We start from the raw sequence: 26,845 nt of genomic DNA, 5'->3' as shown, positions 1-26,845 counted from the left end.
ATATTATTAATATTTTTAAATATTATTAATATTTTTAAATATTATTAATATTTTTAAATATTATTAATATTTTTAAATATTATTAATATTTTTAAATATTTTTAATATTTTTAATATTTTTAATATTTTTAATATTTTTAATATTTTTAATATTTTTAATATTTTTAATATTTTTAATATTTTTAATATTTTTAATATTTTTAATATTTTTAATATTTTTAATATTTTTAATATTTTTAATATTTTTTATATTTTTTATATTTTTAAAGATTTTTTATATTTTTAAAGATTTTAAATATTTTTAAATATTTTTAATATTTTAAAATATTTTTAATATTTTTAAATATTATTAATATTTTAAATATTTTTAAATATTATTAATATTTTAAATATTTTTAAATATTATTAATATTTTTAAATATTATCTTTATAATATTAATAATATAGGTATACTTTTTGAAGGGTGACTACATGCATCATTTCAAAAATAACATTGTGCATCACTATGTACAGATAAAAGCAACTAAATAATTTATAAAATCTACACATACTACTAGAAGAAAATCATTAAATATAAACTAATTTTATAATTATCAAATAATTAGTTACTATATTGATTAAATTAGATGTTATTTTACTTACTTATAAAAATTATTGGTATCTAAAATAGTTTATATTATTAATATTTTTAAATATTATTAATATTTTTAAATATTATTGATATTATTAAATATTATTGCTATTATTAAATATTATTAATATTATTTATATTATTAATATTATTATTACTAATATTATAAATTTTATTAATTTTATTCATATTATTAATGTTATTAATATTATTAATATTATAATAATATTATTATTCATATTATTTATATTATTATCTTTATAATATTAATAATATGTATACTTTTGAATATCATCTCAAAAATAACATTTTACATCACTATGTACGACGAGGTACAGCAAAAGCAACTAAATAATATACAAAATCTACAAATACTATAAGAAAACCATTAAATAAAAACTAATTTTAGAGTCATCAAATAATTAGTTATTATATTGATTAAATTAGATGTTATTTTACATATTATAAAATTATTGGTATCTAAAATAGTTTATATTATTAATAATGAAACCAAGATGCACAGTCTACAAAATTATTGGTATCTAAAATAGTTTATATTATGTTTTATATTATTCACAATTCTACAATATTTACAACTTTTAATTGCACTAACTAATAAAAACATTTTTTTGGAAACATCTTATTAACATAAAATATTAGAAATAAGGATTTAAGCATACTTAACTTTTATTCATACTATAAAAAAAAATCGTTATTACCTATTAATCACAAATTTTTAGGTAATACAATAAATTTACAGAAAAAACTAAGTTATTTACGGATTATGTAATTATCTATGAATATACATATATATATATATATATATAATCCTATGATAAATATACGAGAAAAAATTTCTGCAATAAACATTGACATCCATTCAAAATAAATAAAAAGAAGTAATTTAATGAAAATTTACAAATTCTTGAAAAATTATAATATAATTGAACTCACATTTGAACTAAAATTTCATCATTAATTAGAAGTTCAAAGAAAAACTATCAAATGGAAAATGGAAAATATTACATATTTTGCTAGTTTGAGTAAAAAAAAACACCTTAAACCAGTACTAGAGTAAAATTTTATGATGTAATTTGTATTTGTACTATGCTGTAAGATAAAAATGTTATTTGATTTTGCATTTTAAAAAGTAAATTTTAAGTAACTTTATTTTTGAACACTGAAAAATGGAAGAAAAAGAAAAAGTAGAAGATGAGAATGCTAAGATGCGATATGGGGGTAACAGAGCACGTGGGTGAAGCGGTGAGAGAAGGATCGTTCAGAGAACCAAAAAACAGTTCAAACTCATATTTATTGCTTTTATAGTTCATTCATTGCCATTTATTTGACCTCCCTTCAATTCAAATCTTCACTTCAAAGCTGAATTCACAGCATGGATTTAAAGTTGCAGTGGCAAGTGGAAAATATTCTTAAATAATTATTATATGAATGAAACAATTAATATTAAATATCTTATTTTCGTTTAATATTTAATATTCGGTATTCCTTAGCAGAAGAAGGACACTACTTGTTCAAAAAACAATTGAAAAAGCAAAACCAAATTCCTTAGCCATACGACTGGTATGTTCGTGTAGTATCATTCTCCTATTCAAACCTTTCTTTGTTTCTTTTGATATTCTCTTCTCATTACCTCACCACTTCTGCTGTATTTACGGTCATTCTTGTTTCTTCTTTCTTATTCAATTCATCCACATTACTAAGATATATTAATCTACTTAAAAGATCACATACCATTTTATAAAATTGATTTTTTCTTTCAAATTGAGTAATTTTATTTAATATTTTCTGAAATACACAAATTTCTTTTTTATTTTTAAATTCAGCGAAAGTCATGTATATGGAGTTCAACTTTAGTAGAATTTGATATAATTAAATCATCCATTTACATGGTAAATATAATTTTAATTTAACAGCTTTATACTAAAATTGTACATGACAAGTAATTGGTAAATATAATTTTAGTTTAACAGCTTTATACTAAAATTGAATATGACAAGTAGGACTTGTTCAATTTCAAAATAATTTTTTTATTCATTTAAAAATATAAAAAAAATATTTTGAGATTGATCAAGTCATGTATATGAAATAGGATTTCAGTAGAAATTAATATAATTGAAGTTGTAGTTGACAAATACAACTTTAATTTAACAACTTTTTACTAAAATCCAACATGACAAGTACGATTTGTCCAATTTCAGAATATTTTTTTTGTCCATTTCGTAAAATATCAAATACAACTACACCATTTACAGAAAAAAGAAAAAAAAAACTATAAAATATTATATTATAGTGTGAAATATTTATTTCTAACCATTCTGCATTACATATCAATTTTTATATATTTGTATAGCAAAAGGTTATGGGAAACTTGCAAGTAAAATATTTAAAAGAAATGTATGTATTTAGTTTGGGCCTAAGCTAAGAGATGGTAGAATGAGAGTGAAAGTGATAGAAAAGAAAGATGATGGTGAGGTAGTTGAACGTGTTGGGCAGTGGAGGCAGAAGGTTGAATAAGTGTTAAAGGTGGTGGTTCTGTGGCTCTGCACGTAGCACTGCACATGCACTATCTCTTTCTCTACTTGGGTTTTGCAATTACAACCCCTTTTTCTCTGCATTGGACGTATCAGATTCATCGCATTACAAACAAAAGAAGCAAGCCATGTTCTTAAAAATAGAATAAGAGAGATTAAAAATGAATTTTTTTTACATTGGAGATGCGGGGTATCGATCCCCGTACCTCTCGCATGCTAAGCGAGCGCTCTACCATCTGAGCTACATCCCCAATTCTTGTCTAATATATTTGATTTTAATATTATATTCGATGAAGTTTAAAATATATAGAAAAAATACATTTATTGGTCCCTGAATCTTTCTTGCTTTAATATTCAAGGGTGGTTATATATTTTAACATAAAATGTATATGGAAATATTTAAAATAAAATGTAAAGTTGAAGCCTTTTTATGTTAACATCTCCTTTTTTTTTTAATCGTTAATATAGATATGTTTTGATAAACTTATTCAAAGTTACTTTTAAGAAAGAAAAATAAAACTAAGTTTTTTCTCTGTGTTGAAATTAGCTTATCAATAAAGTTATGTGAAATAAATTTTATAAATAAGTTTACATATTAATTAAATTTAACTTGTGAAAAATTTCTTTTCATTTTTTTTTTTCATAACAATCTTAAAACAGATCCTATTATTGTTTTGAAAAGGTCGCTATAATGTTTACTAGTTTCACCATTTTGAAAACACTTAGATTAGTTAAGGAAGTATACTTGTAAATTACATTTCATCCTGGTTTCAAATAATTTGGAGCTTTTGTTATGTGGTAACACATGTATTACAATGTTGGTTAATTTTATTCTATTCAACTATAATTCTTGTTTATAAAACTTTGAATGTTCGACATTATGTGACTTAACATCTCAGTTATGTTGACACCTCAAGTAACAACAATCATCTACCATCACACGAAAAAATTATTATTAAAAATAAAAGAAAAAATAAAAAAAATATAAAAGAATATGTGAGGACTATACCAAAACTCATATGTTAACAAAAACGGTATATATGTAGACTATACCTATTAATAAAGAATTCTAAAAATAAATTAGAAAGAAGTCCCTTCATGAAAAATATGAGTAAACCTAAACTTGATTTTGTCACCGTAATTAAGACAAGTATTTCATCGATTACGAAGCATATACGATACATTAGTCCTAGCATTAAATGCATCACAAACTAAGGTAGAATCACATTCAAGCCATACACTAGTAAGTCTCATCCTTTAAGTTTCCTCCATAGCATATATAATTCCATAAAACTCAGCAACCAAAGTAGTTTGAACGTCAAGAAACGCAAAGAACCCACCAATAAAATCTCTTATACTCCCACGAAAAATACCTCCACAAGTAGCAAGACCAGGATATCCCCGAGCAGTTCCATTAGTATTAATTTTAACCCAATCTGATGAAGGAAACTCCCATCTTTGTTAACTTTTTGTGTTGTAAAACAGAGTTCTCTGTCCGATTTTATCTTGGCTTATAAATTGTTTTGACTTGTCCAGTGGTGCTTTTAATAAAATTTTGTTACGTCCAATCCTTATTTTGAGTTAACAAATTGAGATAAAAATCTCAAGATGAAATTTATTGTAGAAAACTTTTAATAAATCTGAAGAATTATCACTACAAAAAGTATTCTAGAATTTATTTTGTTTTATATTCTATTTTAGTATCATTCCTAATAATTCATTTTTTTCCTGTTGTTTTTATAGCCTTAATTTCCTTATTTTGAATCTTTAAAATCACTCTTTGCAGTTTGTCATAATTCAAATCTTTTATGTTTAGCATTCTTCATTTTCAATTTTTCTACATTTTGGATTTAGTCTCTTGAGATGGAAATTATCACTTTGTTGTGATCTTTGGAGAAGGTTGACTAACATTGCTAGGTAGCATATTGGAGAATAAAAATATCAAGCTAAGGATGACTCCTCTTTAGAGAACAAACAAGTAAAAGTTCAAAACAAAAGAGTGATAGAGACTTGAGAGGAAGAGTTGACTACAAATATCAAAACATCAAACATTTATTTTTGTAAAATCATATTGTCATAGAACTTTATGTTAAATTTTTCCTTTTTAGTTTTTCGTTCTTTGTGTTTGGGAATATGCCTTTAAACCAATCTCAAAGTTAAACATTATAATAGTAAGCATTTACTCTTGTGGAAATGTGTCAATGGACTCAAAGTGTCACTTGTTTTTTCACTTAGAATTTTCGTCTAGTTCTGTATTACTTGGTTTTATTTATGTACTTGCAAATTTACTTTATTATTTCCTTTCTTAGGTCCCTCTGATAATTAGGTTGGAATGATCTCAAAATTAATATTTGACCTTCCTTTAGTCTTTAGGATTCTGTTGTACACACATATTTGGACAAAATCCTTTTGAATTTTTACTTAGAGATTTTGTGAAAATTCTGATTGGAAAAGACTCGATATTAAGTGTGTTCATTTGTGAACCACCTTTCTTTCCTGGGAGTCTACCTGGTTAACTTTCAACAACTTTTTGTTTTAGAAACTTCACCAAAAAATAAAAATCATTTGTAAAAATCTTTATCACTAAATTTTAGAATTTTTTGTCAAATAAAACTTTTGAATAAAAAATGAGTGATCATTATCATCATTCTAGTGTGTTTAGAATTAAGAGGGATCATAAGGTAGAGATATTGAGAGATAAACTACAAAATACAAAAAAAAATAAAAAATCATAGAGAAGTTAAGAATCATGTTTGCTCAATACATACAAAGTAAAGAGAGATCAGATAGGAAGAGAGAACATCATAAAGACTCTCATTCTCAAAGAGAAGAAGGTGTGTGTAGTAATCCTTGTTATACTAATTCTTATACTTCATCCCTTAAGCATTATCATAAGCCTAGAAATCTTTTTTATCCCATCGAGCCTCAAGTAGGCCTCCTTTTTTTTTATGAAAATTAAATTTTTGAGGCATATTTAGAATAGGAGAAAAAGGTTGAGAAAATTTTTGAATGTCACAAAGTAAATGAATATAGAATATTATCCATGGCTACTTTAAATTTTCAAGAATATGTCATGTCTTGGTGGAAACAAAGGAAAAATGATATGTTGAATTGGAATTAGTTAGAATCTTCTCCCAGAAGCTTCATCTCCTATAAATAGGAGTGCTTTGTACATGATATTTAACTTTGAATTGAGTAATAAAATTATCTAAACTTTGAGGCACTTCTACTCCTCAAAGTTTATTCCTCAAAGTTTATTCTAGAGTTGTCTTTTTGTTAAACAAATTCTATTCTCCTCCTAGTAGTATTGGTTCAATTACACTCTAGAAAATAGTGTATTCACCTAACCTCACCATCAACACCTGATTTCGTTTGGATAAATAAAAAGATAAAGAAAAAATTAAAAATTGAAAACACCTCAAGTTTCCCCTCCACACCTTCCTATTCACTTTTTATATCCCCCACAACCTTATTTAGCTTTTTCACTCACACACCTCACTATTGCTTTCGCACCACTCATAGAATTTGTTTGAGTGGTGGTGATACATACATTTAACAATTCTTTAAATTAATATTTTAATTATATTTATTTTATTTTTTATTATAAAATATTATTTTATTATATTTAGGGGATCTGAAATGAAAGTGTTTTAATATTGAGAGTCTCAAATGTTTTTCCTTTTGGAATTGATGGAGCAGTTAACGTAACGAGTAGTACATATGCGGCCCGCGGTTTTGGTTTAATTTAATGAAAAAAGGTTGCATGAAATTGGAGCCTGAGAGAGTAAAGAAATGGAGCCCACAAATTCTAGAGGCTTCTTCATGCACCTCCATCCCTTCTTCCACCTCATTGTAAACTTAATTTTATTATTATATCCTTCAGTAAATAATATTAAAAAATTAAAATAAACCTAATTTTACCTTTTCACTTTTATTGTTTTAACACTTTGCCATTCACTCCAACAGCAGCACAAGCGGCGACACCCATCCCCTCGCTTTCAAAGCACCAACAACATTCACCCCCTTTCCTTCAAAGTACCAGCAAACGTTCACCCTCTTCCAGCAGCCCCCACCCTCCCCTTCAAAGCAGCACCACTCACTTTCATTCTAAACTCCAAATCACTCTTCATCTAACACAAACATTCAAAGAGGTTAGTTTCGAATTCTTGGTTGTAGTTATGGGCAGAGGAACTATGTAATCCATAAGTTAAATAATACCTTCCGGATTAGATAATCCGTAATGCATTTGACAACTTTAAAGTGATTTTTAGATTGTGTAATCTGTAAGTCAAATTATAACAGCAAATTGTATTTGGGATTACATAATCCATAAGTCATATTTGAAGTTCTAAAATGACTTCCGGATTATGTAATTCATAGTTCATTTTGTACTGGATTACACAATCCGAAAAAGTGAGTATGTTCGTTCTGGATCCGGTAGACCTCCGGATTAACTAATCCGGACCACTTTAATATTGTCTTACAGATTGGAAAAACATTCCAGATTATAGTGGTGATGAAGTTCATTGCTTTGCATAAATTGTTACGGATTATATAATTCGTTAATCTAGCGGATTAATCAATCTGAAAATAAGTTTTTAAAGCACCAATTGAAGACTTACCTGAGAATCCTAAGAATGATGAGTGGTGAATAACACCACCACAACAACACTGCTGGTACCACCACCACAGCAACACTGCTGACACCACCATCACGGTTACCATTGTCACTACCACCACAAGGACCACTATCACCACCACTACAGCAACAACAAGCACAAAGGACCAAACACCTTCGTTTTCACTCTGTGACGAAAGGTGAAACAAATTTTCTATTTTTATCTTTTTTACTGAAGGACAATTTTGGAATTTTAAAAGTGTATGGAGGTGGTTGAAGAAGAGATGAAGGTGCAGGAAGAAGCACTTAATGTTTTATTCTTCGGGTATCAATTTCTTTTCGGGGCCCCCATGTTAATATTTCCAGTTCTAATCTCTTTCTATTTGCACCACGCTTATTATATATACTCTACATTTATAAAAGAAAGTCTAGGCTCATGTGCTGCCCAGCGTTTTGCTATTTCCTACACCCGGTTTCTTATATGTGCACCATTATTTTTCTTCTGAAGCTGAGCCCATTCAGCTGGCCAGTACTTTTGCTATCTTTCATCCTTTTTAACTTTATGCACCCACTGACTCTCAATTTCTAAGAAATATAAAAAATTAAAAAATATATTTTCAAATAGTTAACGCAGAGAACTACGTTATTATGATTTTCTGTTATGAAAAAAATACATAGGAGCAAAGTTCTATCTTTGTCGGATTCAATTTTTCAAAAAGCACAATTTCAACTTGGAAAGCCCAACTCGGGCCTAAATGAAAAAATATCAAAAATATTTTTTTTAACATGTCTACTTTCAGGAAAAAATAAACATTTTGAAAAATCACACTTATTTTATATATTTAACTAAAGGTATCGTCTGGTCATTGAAGGAGTGTTAATATCTTCCTTACACGTAAGCGACTCCCGGATTCCAAATTTGGTTCGCAGATCATGTTTTCAATTTTTCTGTAATTTTTCACAATAAACTAGTTGCAACTCCATTCTCGAGTTTTATTTCTTTTTTGGTTCGTTGTCCCGTCGTTGTGATCCCAGTTGTGACACTCACCTAGAATCAAACTCATAGTTTTCATCTCTAAAGTGTGACATTGTTGCACTTTTTACAAACTTCTATTATTCATCATCATCCATAGAAGAAACTAAAACCAAAACATTGAAGAATAAGTACTTGTCATGTGCATCCTAGAATCAAAACCCAAAATGGAAATCAAAAACCAAAAATGCACACCACAAATTCGGAAATTAATGGCACCCGATCGCAAAAGGAGAGACCAAAATCTCAATCATTGAAACCAAAATACAATCAAACAAATGAAACGAAAATCAACCTCAACAATATTTGATGCACAAATTCGCATTGGAATTTGAATTCCCACTCCAACTCGCAGTCTTCAGAAAACTATGAAGAAATTTTAGAAATGAAGAAGAACCCCAATGTCACCGTCAAACTGGGTCCAATCAAATTGAATCCTAAATTTTGAATTTGTTCATTGTGACATGTGGGCCCCTCAATGCAATAAAAAATTATTTCCCACACCACATTAGCGATTGTATCCTGGCGCAGCCACATCATAGTTGACAATATATCGGTACTCTTTAAACAAAACTAACACAGACACTCCAATTGTAATAATAAATTATAATTTATGAATTCCAAGATTGATGAAAAATTAAATGTTACACATATAACTTCACACCATTATTATTATCATATATATAAAAATTATACATGAAATATGCAAACAATGAAATCCTTTATGTTACAAGTTTATTTTTTCTTAATCTGCTTTAACCAAATAAATAAATGGTTTAGTACACATAGGCATATTTCAAAACCATTAATGTTTAAAAAAATATAGTTGCTTGTATAAAAACAATTCAAGTATTCCACTTATGTTAAAATTAATAAAAGTTTCAAAGAAGTCAGAGATATAAAGTCACAAAAGAGATATGTTAATGTTGTGCTCAATGAATACATATGGATATAACCCATGACCCCATAAAAAAGGTATCACTAAACATAAATAAATAAATAAATATATATGTATGTATCTTGTATCTCAAGTTATATGTATCCACCTGATCACATTGACGTCATTTCTCATAACTCCATCCATTGCATTATCTTGGGAAGTCAATCCACTCCGGATGGACAAAATAAAAATAAAAATCCTCATGAATATAACTTAAAAAAATGTTAATCCATGATATACAACTATAGTAATAGGACTTGATTAGTCATGTGCAATTTACATTATGTTCAACAACAAAAAAACATGGTTAGTTGCATCATAATGAAACAATGAACAACAGTTTTGGAGGAAGAAACGTGGAGCAAGAAACACATTTACATGTAAAAGTAAATACTATATCAACCACTTTTTAAGAGTGATGCATATGTCAAGGTGTTATATTCATTGCATCAATATTAACTAAACCAATTTATTTACATAATGTATGATAAAAATGAAGATTTAGCAGTTAAAGATTTAAATTCATGTTTGGAATTTCCAAAACCTAAAAAGGATAAAATAAAGTAAATTACAATCCACAAAATAGTTTCTCCTAATACATCATTAACCACAAATTATTGAATTATTCAATAGTAAGGTTCACATTACACAACTTAGTAAGAAGTTTCTGAGACAATAAATAAAACAATATAACTCCAATAGGGTAACCATGGTAGAGAATAATGTCTAAATTCATTAATAAAAGTAATTAATCCAAATATTCAAAATTGTTGAGTAATTGATGAATTGAACCTTGATAAATAATCACTATAAGAAATAGGTGTCAACTAAGAAGTATTATGACAAACAGGTTGTGGTTAAAGAACATAAGAATAAAAAATGAAGAATAATTAGAAAAGTGAAAATCATTAGTGGGAGAAACTTGTTCTTGATTCTTAAATAATATCAAAACAATAATATAAAAAAAAATCACTTTACTAAAATGCTCAGAAGAATCAAATACATAATAACAACCTGAAGGAAATATTTTAATTTAAAAAAAATTCAACATTTTTTGAAAATTGAGAAAAAAAAGTGGATATGTGTTTGCTTGTGCGAGAAAAAAAAATAAAAAATCAGTGTTTGCTCACATTATTAAATACCAAATGGATTCAGGAACAAAAATGAACATATATCACAAATTAATTGGATAAAAAAAGAAATTTGCACACTTACCTGTGAGAATAGAGTGGACTTGTGCTTTCTTGTGTGAGAAAATAATGAATAAAAGATCAGAGTATGCTCAGAGTATTAAATACCACATGGATTCAACAACAAATATGAACATATATCACAAATGGATTGGATAAAAAGGAAAATATATATGCACATTTTCCTATGAAAAAAAGTGCATTTATGTTTTCTTGTATAAGAAAATAATGAAACAAAATATCAGTGTTTGCTCACAGATTCAGTGTTGCTCACATTCAATATTCAATATGCATATTTTTGGCCTCAGGTTGAACCTTGTGCAAGTATAAATGGTGAAAAAAAAGGCCTCCAAGCTTGATTAGATTTCAAAATTCAAATTCAAAATTTGAAATCCAAATTCGTTACCTTCTTTAGGTGCAGTTTTAATGCTTCCATACAAAGTTTGATTTGTAATTATGTTTTAATGTAAAGAAATGTAGATTTAATTTGATAATTTCTTCAATTGTGTGCCTTAAAGCTTTCTACGGTACATCCCATTTAATATAATCAATGTACATATATTTCCATCCAAATATTTACAAAATTGTATTAAAAAATAATTGCATTAAGGAAAACCTTTGATCAATATTCCAATTTTCATACAAAAAAAGGTCTATTCAGAATAAAATTATAGCATTTGTTAAAAACTTTTGCACAATATTAATGCTACAAAAAACATAAAAGTACATTTGTTCATACTAATAATTATTTATTGTCGTACTTATTGAGTGTGCACAACATACTGTTATCTCATTTTGCTGTAGTTCATGGTAGAAAAACAATTTTTAACTTGAAATGATGCCTACATAGAACAAATAGGTTTCAGTTGTTATGATCTCAAAACAAAATAACTTATCAATACATGGTAGTAGAAAACAATATTTATAATGTCAACATGAAAAAACAAAAACAAAACAAAACATTGAAGTTGTATTAGTACATGAAATTTAACACGCAATATGAAGAGAATTGTATATATAGTATGATTATATAGAACAAATGCTTTTCATAAAAAAAATTATATCTTGAAATGGTGCATGCACAGAACAAGTATATTTTTAGTTTTTCTAGATGTACATAAAAACAAAATGATTTGACCGGATGAAAAGCAATACCATGAGAAAAAAATTAAACATGTAACATGACGAGAAATGTATACATAATATGGTTGAACAAAACAAATGCTTCTCATAACCAATTTGTACCTTGAAATTGTGTCTATACAGAAGAAATAGGTTTTCAGTTTTTGAAAATGTACATAATAACAAAATAATTTGACTGAATGAAGAGAAATATCATGAGAAAATTGCACGAAGATCAAATACCATGAGAAAAACCAAATGAAAGGTAATATGATGAAAAAATAAAATATTTAAATTGTATCAATAGACGCAATATACAAAAAATACAAAAGAATATTTCCCAATCATGTTATAAAGAGAAGTTTTTGGAGTTTTTGAGACCGATTGGATTGAGAAGTGCAGTGCGGAATGCATGGAGAAGAGCATGTATAAATAATGAAAAAAAAATGCTCTAAACTTCATCAGAAACCAAGAATCAATTGAGATTTCAAATTTGAAATCCAAAAACGGTTACCTTGTTTATGTAAGTTGACTTTTTCCTGAAAATTTGCAGCAGTTATACCACTCCAATTTAGACTTGCATGAGAGAAAAACGGAAATCCAAATTTCCTTCGTTCAGAGCAGCTTTAGACTTTCGTGATAGAGAAAAAAACCCTAATCCCCCTTCAAAGCACCTTGTGACTTTTGTCAGTTGTCTTCCATTCAGCCATTAAGAAACTACGTGAGTGCACCACGTGAGTTGTTTATTCTTTTAGTAAAATTGTATTTTGATTTTTTTTTTTTAAAAACATGGTCGTCACGTGTGGAAACTTTTTTTGATTATACTCCTTTCAATTATATTAAGTATAACATATGCATGAGAAGTTGTAAAATAGAGGTAGTAACTAAAGAGTTAGCTACGCATGAAAATATGTATAGGATAAAAATAATGTACTTCTCTAATGCTAGAAAGTTTATAGTAGAAAGTTTATAGTAGAAGAAGAGGAAATATAATTATAATGTTATTTGACTAGTTGGAAAAGATATTAAATACTGTTAATATACTTAATTTTCTATTTTAAATTATTGGGTTTTGTTTGTTTGACCCAACTTTCCTTTTTCTGTTTCAGCTAGGTCTTAATCTTTTTCTTATATATACACCATGTATTTTACTCTCTAATATACAAGTGAATAAAAGTTTCTTTTATATTTATTTTTCTCTACAATTAGGGTTCATCAAAACCTCTCTTTTTTCATTACGATTACGTGCGATTACGTATGCTACATTAAAGCATCACATCAGACAAGGAATATTCATCTTCATTTACTGTAATATGGCATCAGAGCTCTTCGAATGAAGAGTTTTGCTGCGCTTCTCTCTGATTTTTATTTCCCTCTCTTTGTTGTTCTTGGTTTTTTTTTTTTGTTCTCTTTCAAAATTTTAATTGGTTTTAAAAATCTTTTAGGCAATCTTTCATGAAAACCACTTTCCATATAAATTGGACAGTGGCTTGCCTAAGGACCCTAACACTTTATCTCTCCCTATTTCTAATGCATATAATTCTGCTTTTGATTTTTTTTTCTGATACTGCACCTCCTGTCGAGCCATGTGCCTCTACTCCTGCACCCAATACTGTCTCTCCACCAGCCTCATTATCCTATGATCTTCCAACAAATAGTGCCTCTGCTTCTGCATCCAACATTGCACCTCCATCAGAATTATCACCGCCTGCATCTCCAGGAAGCATCTCACCCCAATTTCCAAGAAGATCAGCTCGTCCTCACCGACAACCTGCCTATCTTGCAGATTTCCACACTGCAACCAACACTGTAAGTAGTAGATATCCTATTCATAATTACTTGTCTTACAATTCCTTATCTTCCAATTTTAGAAATGTTATTTCCTCTATCAATTCTCATCCTGAACCTCAAACATATAATGAAGCCTCCAAACATGCTTCTTGGCAATCTGCCATGCAAGATGAGCTTCAAGCTCTTGAAGCTAACAATACTTGGCAACTTACCCTCTCCCTCCAGGAAAGAAAACTATTGGTTGTAAATGGGTATATAAAATCAAATACCATTCTGATGGCACTGTTGAGCGCCACAAAGCTAGAGTTGTTGCCAAAGGGTTCACCCAACTTGGAGGACTTGATTTCTTAGACACTTTTGCACCTGTTGCTAAACTCACTACCCTCCGCCTTCTCCTTGCTATTGCCACTACCAAAAATTGGATTTTAAAACAACTTGATGTCAATAATGCATTTCTTCATGGTGATCTCCATGAAGAGGTATACATGACCCCCCACTTGGCCTCTCTCTTCCTTCTCCCCAGCATGTTTGCAAGCTTCAACGGTCTTTGTATGGCCTTCATCAAGCTGGTCGCCAATGGTATGCCAAACTTTCTACTTTTCTTTTATCAAATAATTACTCTATTTCTGTTGTTGATCACTCTCTTCTTCTTAAATATAATAATAATAAACTCACTGTTATTCTTGTTTATGTTGATGACTTGGTCTTAGCTGGTGATGACACGGAAGAAATCAATACAATTTCTGCATCCCTTCACCATCACTTCAAGATAAAAAAATTTAGGTAATCTCACTTACTTTTTGGGACTGGAAATTGCTCGCAACAGTACTGGTCTTCATTTAAGTCAACGCAAGTATACTCTTGATCTCCTTCAAGAAACTGGCATGCTTGACTCTGCACCTGTGGCCACTCCTATGACTCACACCTCCCGTCTCTCTCCCGACCAAGACTCACCTCTCGATGCTGATGCCACTTCCCAATACAGAAGACTCCTTGGACGTCTAATTTACTTAACCAACACGCGACCAGACATTGCCTTCGCTGTCCACAATTTAAGCCAATTCATATCTGCACCCACAACTCATCATCAGCAAGCTGTCTCACGTCTTTTGCGTTACCTCAAGGGCACCCCTGGTGAAGGACTATATTTTTCTCACACTAGTTCACTTCACATCTGTGGTTTTAGTGACTCTAACTGGGCAACATGTCCTACCACACGCAAATCTGTCACTGGATATTCCATCTACTTAGGAGACTCCCTAATATCATGGAAATCAAAGAAGGAGCCAACTATCTCCCGCAGCTCCTCTGAAGCTGAGTATAGAGCCCTTGCCACCACCACATGTGAGTTACAATGGTTGTCTTACCTCCTTCAAGATTTACATCTTCCTCTCTCCCAGCCTGCAACCCTGTACTGTGACAACAAATCTGCCCTTCAAATAGTTTCCAATCAAGTTTTTCATGAACGAACCAAGCACATCGAAATTGATTGCCACCTAGTTCGTGAAAAACTTAACTCTGGTTTCCTCAAACTACTGCCCATTACTTCTGCAATGCAAGTTGCTGACATATTCACCAAGCCCCTTGCTTCCGCACAATTCTCTACTCTCAAATCCAAGTTGGGCCTGACAAATATCTACTCCCCAGCTTGAGTGGGGTGTTAATATACTTAATTTTATATTTTAAATTATTGGGTTTTGTTTGTTTGGCCCAACTTTCTTTTTTCTGTTTCAGCTAGGTTTTAATCTTTTTCTTATATATACACCATGTATTTTACTCTCTAATATACAAGTGAATAAAAGTTTCTTTTATATTTATTTTTCTCTACAATTAGGGTTCATCAAAACCTCTCTTTCTTCATTACGATTACGTGCGATTACGTACGCTACATTAAAGCATCACATCAGACAAGGAATATTCATCTTCATTTACTGTAATAAATACTACATTTAATGGACCTTCAACCATTTTTCTATATCAAAAGGAAATATACTAAAAAAAGTTCTCATGCAAGTCACACTAGATATGCGAAGCACAACTTTGATATTGCTTTCCTTTTTTAAGTTCTATTGTATTCAAACTTGTGTAATTCTTATACATAAAGTTTTCGATAAATTTATTAAGTTAGTGTAATTTTATTTCAAATTATTTATATGGTTAAATCGTGTTTGCATTACATGATTTTATTGTGAAGAAATCATGTTATGAGAATACGACTTGTAACTTTCTAAAATAAGTTGTGTTTGGACAACACAACTTTTATTTTAGTGGAAAATTTGTGTAACTCAAATATGACTTTGATTAGCCTAATCCCAATTTTTTTTTTTCATTCAAGTCAAGCAAGGTTGACACAATTTGAATTTGTTTGGAGTGAACACTGAAGTCGTACATGGAGGACATGACTTCAGTGTAGTGTGATTAAAGCTAAAGTCATGTAGGTTGACACAACCCTTGTTTTTATGATCAAATTATATGTCATTGTCGTTTACCACCAAAGAGATTTTATATCATATTTATTCTATCTCTCAACTTGACGTTAGTCTTTCTACCAATGACAACATTGTGGTTTATTTATTTCCCTCCTTATTCTTCTCTTCAATTTAACTCTTTTCTTCGTCACACTTTCCATCACTTATGTAGTTATTTTTCGATTGAATAAAAATTCAAACCTTTTATATTTTTTTTATTAAGTTTGATTCACCTGTTTTGGATGAAAAATATTTCAAATGAAACTAATTTTAATTGATTGAACTTATCAGGATATTGCTTTAATCCATAACTATCTAGCTATATATATATAAGCTACATTTCCATCTCAGTTATTCTTCTCTATACCCTAATTACACTTCATGACTTTGCGATAGTTTCATTGTTGCAAAAACATTCTCAAACTAAACTTATTTTCTTAGATTATCAAATATCAAAGGACACTTCAAATCCTTTCAAAATCCACCGTCAACCTTTCTAGTTGGTCTTAGTTTTAGAGTATGGTCACCAATCACCTACCTATGCTACCAACACTTTGTCTTCTCCTGCAACTTTGATATACTAAGATCTTGTAAAAATATGAAACCTTGAATTCGAAATAGAAGTGCCAAAATAAAAAAAATAATGAGATCCAAACAAATTAAAATCGTGTCTCTTTTTGCACAATTTGAGTTTTCATTCAAAACAAACTGATACTAGTCTAATAAAAATTAAAATAATATAACAGAAATTAAAATCATATTTAAATCACGTGATATTATGTGATATTATTTGTTTTTATTAAAAGATCATGTCAACCAAACAAAACTTTACTCGAAAAAGTCGTATTCTTTCAATACAAATATTTTATAATAAAATTATATCAAGTAAATACAGTTTATAACTACAAATTTTTATCTTTTTTAATAATATTTAAATTAAATTAAATCATCTTATTAAATTTGTCCTTAATTTCTGCAGCTTTTTACAGCAGAATAAATGACCAGAGAGCATGTGCAGAAGCGGAAAAAAGAAATAGACTTGGAAATTTATATTATTTTAAAAGTGATGATAATAATTGAACATGTTAGCTACAAATGGGAACAAAAAAATATGAGTTTGTGTGGACCCGAAAAGTCTAGGTTTAATGATTTTCATTGTGAGAAAGGTAAATTGTACTGCATATATCTGTCGTCTGATCAGTCTGCCAGAAAAATAAGATAAGACTGACTCAGGAGTGACTCAGCCTTTGCTGGATTTTGCATTACTTCGACAGGGAACCTGTACGAGATCGGTACGAGATTTAGGTCTGTTTTTTTCATCACTACTATTTTTATATTAAATATTTTAATTTTTACACCAAAATATTGATATTTATTATTAAAATAAAAATCTCATTTTAATTGTATATCAGATTGGCAGTGCAGTAAGTGCACATGCCTGTATCATTTGTATGATTGGACTATGGAAGTAAGTTCTATCAACTCTTTTAAATTTGTACAATTATTATTAGTTTCAGATTAATCACCTCAATTGGAATGAAGGATTAAAATTGTACATATTTTACTTTTATTTTATCATCTCTTACACATATTGTGTTTTTTCTTTCTTTTATCTAATTCATGTAATAGTAACTTTTGGAAATATATTTTTATTTAACTTGTACTATAAATATTTATAAATATTTATATCACTAGAGTATGTTTTACCGTGTTCATGTCATTAATAATCTAAGTCAGTTTTACTGGAAGATCTTTTCAAGGTCCTAATAGGTCCACATGTTCCTTTTGTTTTCAAATTCATATCAACGTGCCTATTTATTTTGTCCTATTTATTTTGAACGTATTATTAGTGTTATTTTCTAATAAAGTTTATGTGCATATTATTATTTTTATACAAAATACTTTTAGTTACAAAAATATATTTTGTTTTATTTCAATAATAATATTTTTATTTAATAAAATAAAAGATATTCATTATTAATACTCTTCCACCCGAATCTGGTATTTCCATTTATTTTACATGTGACTTTGTTAGTGTCTTCTTTATTCTTATAACATTCTTATTTTTATTTTTATTAAATATGAAATCTGTGTTTTTTTTCCATATAATAATGGTATGTGTATACCATAGTTATTTTAAATATTAATTAAATAAATTTTATAGAAGAAATAAAAAATTATAATTATATAAATATTAAATAAAAACTATATAAATATAAATATAGAAAACAAATTATATGTAATATAATTAAAATTTATCATAATTACAATATTTATTATTTTTTGTAAATATTAAAAAAAAAATTAGAGATAACATCATCATTATCATTATTTAATAACTAATTAAATAATATCTTACCATAAAAAAAATAAAACATATCTTCGTTCAATAAGAAAAGTATATATAAATAAGCTCAAGTTTTCATCCCCGGTTTTATTTGCATATAACAAACAATGGGCGCACATGCCGACAAAATAAATAAAAAAATGGGCGCACACAGATTTATTTTTTATTTATGGACATGGTACTTTTAAGAGTATCTTAAGACTTTATGTTCAATTAATTTGACTCCATTAAAATATAAATAAATTTATAATTTATGTCTAAATTGAATTTAAAACTCTAAATTTCATATCAAACCTGCATGAGTTTGAGAGTGGTTGGAACTTGAATAATGGAGAGTATGAACATGGAATCATCCTCGTCAACTGTCATGATTTTTAATACCAACAAGTCTGAGTTAATGATTCTCTAGGACCAATACTGATGCACAAATATGAATAAAAAAATATAAATGTTTTTTTTAGTCTCGATATATATCTTCTAGATTTTAGATTGTATTTTTTAAATTTATACATATTAAAAAAAATTAACATATATCCAACTCTAGAAAAAATGAATACCTTTATAGCATACAATCTAAAAGATAAATTATATCCAACTCTAGAAAAATCACTTGTTTTTTTCCTTTCATTTATATTTTAACTGTATTTTTTTTCCTTCCTATTTCATTTTTAATAAAAGGGATGCTAATTTAAGTCGTGAAATTGTCTGCAATGTATAACAGCAGAGGATGATAAGTTCCCAATCTTTGAAACTAAAGAAGTATACTGATTTGAGAAACTTTCTGACACTTATAAAATAAAAAGCATTTATTGATAACGAAATTTAACAAAGACCAAATTCATAACTGATGAAGTATTTTAATTTCCAAACTTTATCTTCATTTTAGAAAACTGAACATAATGAAATTCTTTTGAATAAACTATGATAAACAACCATAAAGATTCAACGAATCAACAATTTTAAGATGATTTAGAGAGCAAAATACAAAAAGCAAGGGAGAGGATTTTGATATCATCCCAATACACTTAAAATTGCAGGGGCTAACAAGCCCACCCCATCAAACTCCTCTACAACACCAAAATTTTACACAAAAAATGAAAATCAGTAAACATCATAGAAAAATGGTATGAATCTGGTTTACTCAACTTTAATCTTCATCCTGAAACTAAGACTAAATAAATAAATGACTAAATAAATAAATAAATAAATAAATGGTAGTTTCAAAATGAAATCAGAACATTGCGTCGTGCATAAGTCCCCTGCTATTACTCATCGTGTTCCAAACCGTGGAAAAATCATTAACCAAATTCTCCAATTTCTCTTGTTTGGGATACACCATCAGTGAAGAATTGACTGATATTTCACCCATTGAGGCCAAAATTTTCAACTCGGATTCTTCCAAACCTTTTGCTGGACCAAAACTACACCTTTCATTACTATGTTTTGCCATGGCATCCTTAAATTTCTTGATCTGTGAGATAAGACATAGAATAAAGTCAAAATTTTAGAAAAGACAAAAAAAAAACAGCAAATGATGAAAACAGTATGAATAAAAATTCTTACGGTTGCATTGGTACAGCTGAAGCTACATACTCGACCCTCCGCACCTCTATAGAATCTGAAGAAAGGTAACACGTGAATGCGCAAACCGTGACACATGTTTTTCAGTTCATCGTAATTGACTCTCAGAAATGTTGCATTTGGGTGCATTTCAGCTATTTGACAGATCTGGTCACATGAAAACATGTCAAATGTTGTAACCAGAAAAAAAGTTGCATAATTGAAAATTTCTAGTTGGTATATAGAATTCTTTCATCAACACAAAGGCATACCTTTGAATCAAGAGCTTTGCAGCCTCCACAACCAGGTGAATAGAAATCAACCACAACCAATGAATCACCAGCATTGAGCAAAGAATGAACTAGTTCTTGGGCTGAATGGATCTCAATCATGTTAGGTTTTAGGTTCTTTTTCCACCACTTCAAAGCCTTGCTAACACAAATTGTTGCTTGTGCCTGAAATAAATAAATAAAATACTTAGTGTAAGCAAATAAAAATAAAGTACTGTTGGAAAGCAAAAGGCTTAGATACCCAGAAAGCAAAGGTTCAACATACATGAACTGGAACATTGCTAGAGGCTTTTGAACTGCAATACCCTAAAACTTTCTCATCTAGGGCAACAGATTCTCCCATGAAGGCATTACTCAAAACAGAACAACCCTTTGATTTTGCTTTGTCAGTTTTTGAAGAGCAAGGTCCCAAAACCCCTTCAGGAACACAGAAAACACTCTTCAAGGAACATGCCATAATTAGTATGAACTCTGAGAAAAATGATCTTGTTCGTCAACTTCAGATAATGAGAAGAAATTAGTGTCTTGAGCTATACTTGTACACCTTAAGAATCAAAACCAAAATAAACAAATCCCGTGTTATTTTTCTCTGTTTTGAAATCAAAACAATGAAACTGGGGAGCAAAAATTCCAGCTTTGCAAACTTAGCAAAAACGCCAAGAATGTTAAGGCCCCAGAAACAAAAGGGTAGAAAAGACGTCTGTGGGTAATGAACGGATAAAAGCTAAAAAGCTCAAGCTTCAAGGGACAAAAAGTGTTATTTTCTTGTGAAAGGTTTGATGAGACTGATGAGAGAGATCAATTGTGGTGTTTTCTAATTTATAACATTGAAATAAAGTGTTGTTGTAGGTATTTTCAGGGTGGCATTGTCCATTATAGAGTAGAAGGTAAAGAAGTGAATGATAATGCAATAATAGATGACAGTAACTTTATCCATTCTCATTTCATGATAATTTTTGACTGAAACCGAAACCGAAAGCATTATCCAGATCAGTGTTATCCTTTGCATTTATTAAGGATAATATTTATCACCGAACCCAAAGAGGGTCTGCATTGTTGCCAGTTGAGTTGTCCCACATCATGTCACATGCGAATCTCTCTTTGAAAAATAAAAAATTACAAGTGTGTGGTTAAGTTCCTATTTAGTTTAAAAACAGATTGCGATTAGGAATTAGTCTCGATTTAAATTTTCTACTTCAAATCACAAGTTACTGACAAAAAAACACCAGATAATTGGTTTAAAAAATTAGCTAGAATCCATAAATCTTTTCGGTGGTATAGTCAATCCAAGCTTTTTTTATTGAATCGATTATTATTAAAAAATATAAATGAAAATAGTTAAATTGATTGTACGATTAAATAATCAATCCTTGAATGCAATTTGAAATTATTCATCAATTTTGTACTTATATTATACAAGTCTATGAGTATTTTGAACTAAGATTTTATTATTTAATAAACTAATTATTGCTATTATACTGATAGTTAATTACATAAAAATTAATGTTTAATAATTTCATTATATATTAATTATAATAATTTTTCTAAATATAATTATTATATTATTATACATTTTTATTTGGACTTTTAATATTGAGACCTCTTATATCATCTTCAATTAGGTAAGACACTAAAAAAACTATTTTATTCATAACAATCATATTTACATTTGCATTACTTTAATTTATAACAATTAAACCTTTCAAAATAAGAAAATTAAAATATATTGGTATAAATAAGATAATTTTTTCAATATTTTTTTTAATTACTATAGAAATATTGAATATACTTTTATTTTTACATTACGTTATTTTCAACACTTTATAAATGTAAGGAACCAAACAAATAATTTTAGAATAAAATTGGTATAATTAAAATTATATTTGAATATTTTATTATTAAAGTTAAAAGATCATATAAATAGAAATTTAGTTATTAAGATTTCAATTTGAAAAAACCATCATCTCTCTAAAAACTCTTTTTTCCTTTCCTCTACTTTCTCTCTATGATTTTGACCTCCTTGTTCATCAATTTGACGATCGAAATCCACTATCAGACTTCTGGCAGTGAATACTACAAGATTGCTCGATCAAAATTTCTTTAATAAAGTAAGTTCATTTTGCTCTTCCCTTTGAGTCAAATTTTGAACTTCTTAAGTTTGTCTCTGCATAACCTTTGCATGTGATCCTTTTAGCTTCAGAGTTAATCTGTCAGCTCAGGGTCCTAGTGATAGACTTAGATTTGTGATCAGAACTCTTTGGTGTTGGTTAAGTGACCTTTAAGTTTTTGGTAGATTTGGAGTTCTTAGTGAGTATATGCTCAAGTTCAAGTAAGGGAAGCTACTTTAAGTTTTCAATAGAACCCTAGGTTAGAAGATCTGAATGTGGAGGTGACATGGTCACCAATTCAAAAAATTTGTTTGTAGGATTTCTTGTTTTGAGTTGATTGGAAATTGATTGAAATTGAAATGTGAAATGGTAGATATAATAGATGTTGTTGAATGTATTTGAATAGTTTGTTGAATCAAGTTAAATATAATGTTGGGTTAGAATTTAAACAAGTTTATGCAGAATTTTTTGCATATCTCGCTCAGGCGAGATAATTCTCGCTCAAGCAAGAATAAAATGGAAAGATAAGGTGCTCTCGGGTCTCTTCTTGTTCAAACGAATAAATTCTCGCTCAAGCAAGACCTAGGATTAAATTTTGGGTGTTCTTGGGTTGAATATCGCTCAAGTGAGAGAATTTTCACTTTCTCTCCCAAGCGAGAGAATTTTCACTTTCTCTCTCAAGCGAGTAAATTCTCGGTCAAGCTAGAATCCCGGTAAAAAACAAAAAACTGAAAATTTTATATTTGTTGTTTTAAAAGGTTAGTTTATTAATTTATGTATAATTTTACTTATAAATTATATAAACTTTTATTTCATGTATATCTAATTGAAAATATCTTTAATAAGACATTTAGATGACTAGTAAATGAATTGTTGTGTTTTTTGAAATTCTAAACTTTGGTATGATTTGATTGTTTGATGTTGAATATTGTGAGATTCAGAATATGAATTTCTAATCAAGACATAGATTTTTCAGGAAAGAAAATACCGTGTTAAGATTTTTAGGATGTGCATTGACTAGGGATTCGTCTAGAAAGAGATATCCCGACTCTCATGAGATAATGGAATCATATATATGAAGTTATTCGGGTGGTAAGAGTCGGAGGAGATTCATATGAATGGGTAAGTTGTTTGAAAGATAACTAACTTGACCTGATATATGAGTTAACCCTGTCATACTAGGAGAGAGATGATATTGAGATTATTTATGCGCATAACTGTGTGGATTTCGCAGTGATATAGTATGACAGGTGCAAATCTCTGAGTCTAAGTCAAGGCATGAGTCTTCCGAAAGTAGAGTCAAGTGTCTATGTGTTGTGAGTCAGTAAAAGTTTGACATGTGACAAATAAATTATGAATTTTAATAGACACTCAATGGTTTTGTGAATTTGTTTGATACTTGATGAGTTATGTTTATTAATTTGAAATTGTAGTCATATAGATTTTTATAGCTAGCTTACCTTGTTATTTGTTTGTGTTTGCAGGTAATAGAGTTCTTTAGTGAGCAGCTGGAGGATTTGATAAATTTAATTTGAATACTCTATTTGTTTTTTTAAAAACTTTTGATCTATATATTTAAAATCCATATGAAAAGAGATTTTTTTTTTAAGATACAATTATGAGATAGTTATATATATATAAATAAAATTTTGGAATGTTACCATAAATATTATTTTTTATTCTATCCTAGATTGTACATTACCACAATCTTCTTATTGATTATATTCTACAATATCTTTACTAAGTGGATCTCTTTATCCCAAAGTTATTTAACAATATCATCTCATACCCAATTCCAACCTGAAATACATATGGACAAGATTTTCTTGTAATTACCTATAAGATGAAAAAGTTCAGGAACATATATGAACAACATGGAACACATTATGAAGATTTGAAAGGTTAGGAGGTAAAAAATCAATTTTCATATATAATTTTGACGTCATGAAGGGGGAATTAAATTCCGTATGTAAACAGGTATTACATACAAATGAATGGGATTTGAAACCAAATTCCTTTAGTAACCAAAACAAAATTTAACCACTACCTCAAACAAATTCTTTAGTATTATTATGATTTTTATTATACTTATTATTATTAACAATATTAATAATATTAACAATATTAATAATATGAATATAATATTAATAATATTAATAATATTAACAATATGTATATAATATTAATAATATGAATATAATATTAATAATATGAATATAGTATTAATAATATGAAAATATTAATAATAATTGGAAAAAAATTAAAAATAATAATGAAAAAATTAAAATTAAATTTTATTTTGACTCTGTAATTCCAATTTTTCTTATAGTGTGAGACCAATAGGTTTTTAAATTTGACGTCCTACTAACCCTGATTACATATCTAATTGTCAAGAAATTATACAATAAAGTTTTTTTTTTTTTTTTATCATCGGACATTTTCATCTTTTCCTTTATCATCTTAATCTTATTATATGCCTTAAATTATTTCTAGACATAAAATCAAGGAGCTTCCAATTTCATACCATCATAATGTTGCATCTACGGATTAATATTTAATGAATCCAACTAAGTTTTAGCAAACTTTTGATGAATTATAACAGGTGAAAATTTATAACTCTTAAGGTCAATCTATGTTTATTAAGACATCATTGTAAGTTCCTCTTGTTTGATTTCATCTCACATTCAATTGAAAGCTCCTTCAAGTGTTTTAGATTGTCTTGGTGATAAGTAGTATTTTAATGTATTAAAAAGTGATTTTAATGTAATCTAGAGTTTCCTATATTTCCTTAAGCTTGTCAAGGGAGTCTTTCTTTTTACTAATTGTGTAGACTGAGCCACATGTTCCAGTTTTCTTGTTTACTGATATATAAAGTTTTCCATTCACATTTTTCTTGATTCCTAGATTACTTGAAGGTTGTAATTTGTTAACTCTTATGCATTCCTAGAATATACTCTTAATCTGCTATGTGTTTGTTTTCTCTTTTTTTCTAGTCATGAGTGTTTTTCCCAAGAGTGTAAAAGGATAAATGTGGGAGTATTTGATGAGTACATTTCTAATCACACTTAAAGTGTTTAACCACAACTCTTTAGACTATAATTGAGAATAAATCTATTGTATTAAATAAGATTTACCTGATCAAGATTAATTTGACCTTTCAGAATACCGGTTAAACTTGGATTTTAAACATATTCTATCACTTTTCTTGTTTCTTATTATCTACAGAGATTTTTCTGTCTTGATTATGACATTTCAAATGAAGAATTAAAGTATTTTTAAGTTTGGGAAGTTATGTTGACAAAGGACTAGACGGTCTCATTAGACGGTCTTCTTAGACCGTCTATAACTGAGTATACCACTCTAAAGTGGTAAGACACGTGCTTTGTGATTTTGTTACTTTATGACAAACAATGACCAAATTCAATCAAATATTTTGCAAAGATATTCTACAATGATAATCCTCTACAATTATTACTTGATTAAGAGTAAATCTCTTTCAAATCTTTTGTAATATCTTTCGCAACAAATTTGATTGTGTTGAGCTTAATTAAACAAAAAATCAATTAATTAAAAAAATTCAATTCATGTATCTAAAAAATTATTGTAAACAAATATTTTAAAGATAAGTGAGAATGTAAATTTGCAACAAAATTGGAAAGAAGATATGTATGAGAAAAATTGTGACAAAAAATGAAATAAATTATATTAGAGAGGATTGAAAGAAAACATTTGAGATAGAATCTTAATTCAAATTAATTAAGGAAAGAAACCTATAAATAGAGACTTCAAAGGAAGAGCGAGAAAGGTTTGAGAGCCCCACACTTTAGACTTAGTTTTATTTTTCTTTGTAATTCATTTGGCTTCTCTTCGCAGGAAAGGCTAAACTTTGATGAGTTGATTGATTCTCTAGTGATTTCATAGTGAATTTGGAGGTTTTATGCAATTAAGGTTTTGTTCCTCAAAAAAATTTCCTCTTAGTCACATCAACATTGTTAGCCTTATCGTTTGAACAAAAATTCTTTCACTTAAGCAAAAATGACACCACTAAAACTTTAACTTAAGCGAAAATCTTTCACCTGAACAACAATGATCATACAAGAAATCTCATGGAGGAAACCTCCAATTTTTGTCACAAACATCCAAGTTTTCCATCCCAAATCATCCTCACACAACCAAACATTAACTAGACACACCA

General features: G+C 28.6%; 1 protein-coding gene and 1 non-coding gene across 2 annotated transcripts; both read right to left on the bottom strand.

Moving 5' to 3' along the window:
* Nucleotides 1-3,361: 3,361 nt before the first annotated feature.
* On the bottom strand, nt 3,362-3,434 carry TRNAA-AGC (transfer RNA alanine (anticodon AGC)). Its single transcript has one exon. It is a non-coding gene; the product is annotated as a tRNA-Ala (tRNA).
* A 16,199-nt stretch (nt 3,435-19,633) lies between these two features.
* On the bottom strand, nt 19,634-21,493 carry LOC137822593 (thioredoxin-like 1-2, chloroplastic). Its single transcript, XM_068627502.1, has 4 exons — nt 20,808-21,493; nt 20,525-20,707; nt 20,256-20,420; nt 19,634-20,163 (listed from the first exon to the last, which is right to left on the bottom strand). Exons 1-4 carry the CDS (start codon nt 20,997-20,999, stop codon nt 19,924-19,926), a joined length of 780 nt encoding a protein of 259 aa, XP_068483603.1. The 5' UTR covers nt 21,000-21,493; the 3' UTR covers nt 19,634-19,923.
* Between the last annotated feature and the right edge of the window lie 5,352 nt (nt 21,494-26,845).

This window comes from Phaseolus vulgaris, chromosome 9, assembly GCF_000499845.2.
Source record: "Phaseolus vulgaris cultivar G19833 chromosome 9, P. vulgaris v2.0, whole genome shotgun sequence".
Taxonomy (NCBI): Eukaryota; Viridiplantae; Streptophyta; class Magnoliopsida; order Fabales; family Fabaceae; genus Phaseolus; species Phaseolus vulgaris.
The sequence above is the reverse complement of the archived record's forward strand: the minus strand, read 5'-3'. Positions and strand labels throughout refer to the sequence as shown.

Bases quoted from the DNA above. Each gene is read 5' to 3' on its own strand.
- LOC137822593 (XM_068627502.1), bottom strand. From the start codon at position 20,999: ATGGCATGTTCCTTGAAGAGTGTTTTCTGTGTTCCTGAAGGGGTTTTG. The intron at 20,708-20,807 runs GTATGTTGAACC...TATTTATTTCAG, and splicing joins CTAGCAATGTTCCAGTTCAT to GCACAAGCAACAATTTGTGT. The intron at 20,164-20,255 runs GTAAGAATTTTT...CTTATCTCACAG, and splicing joins TCAGCTGTACCAATGCAACC to ATCAAGAAATTTAAGGATGC.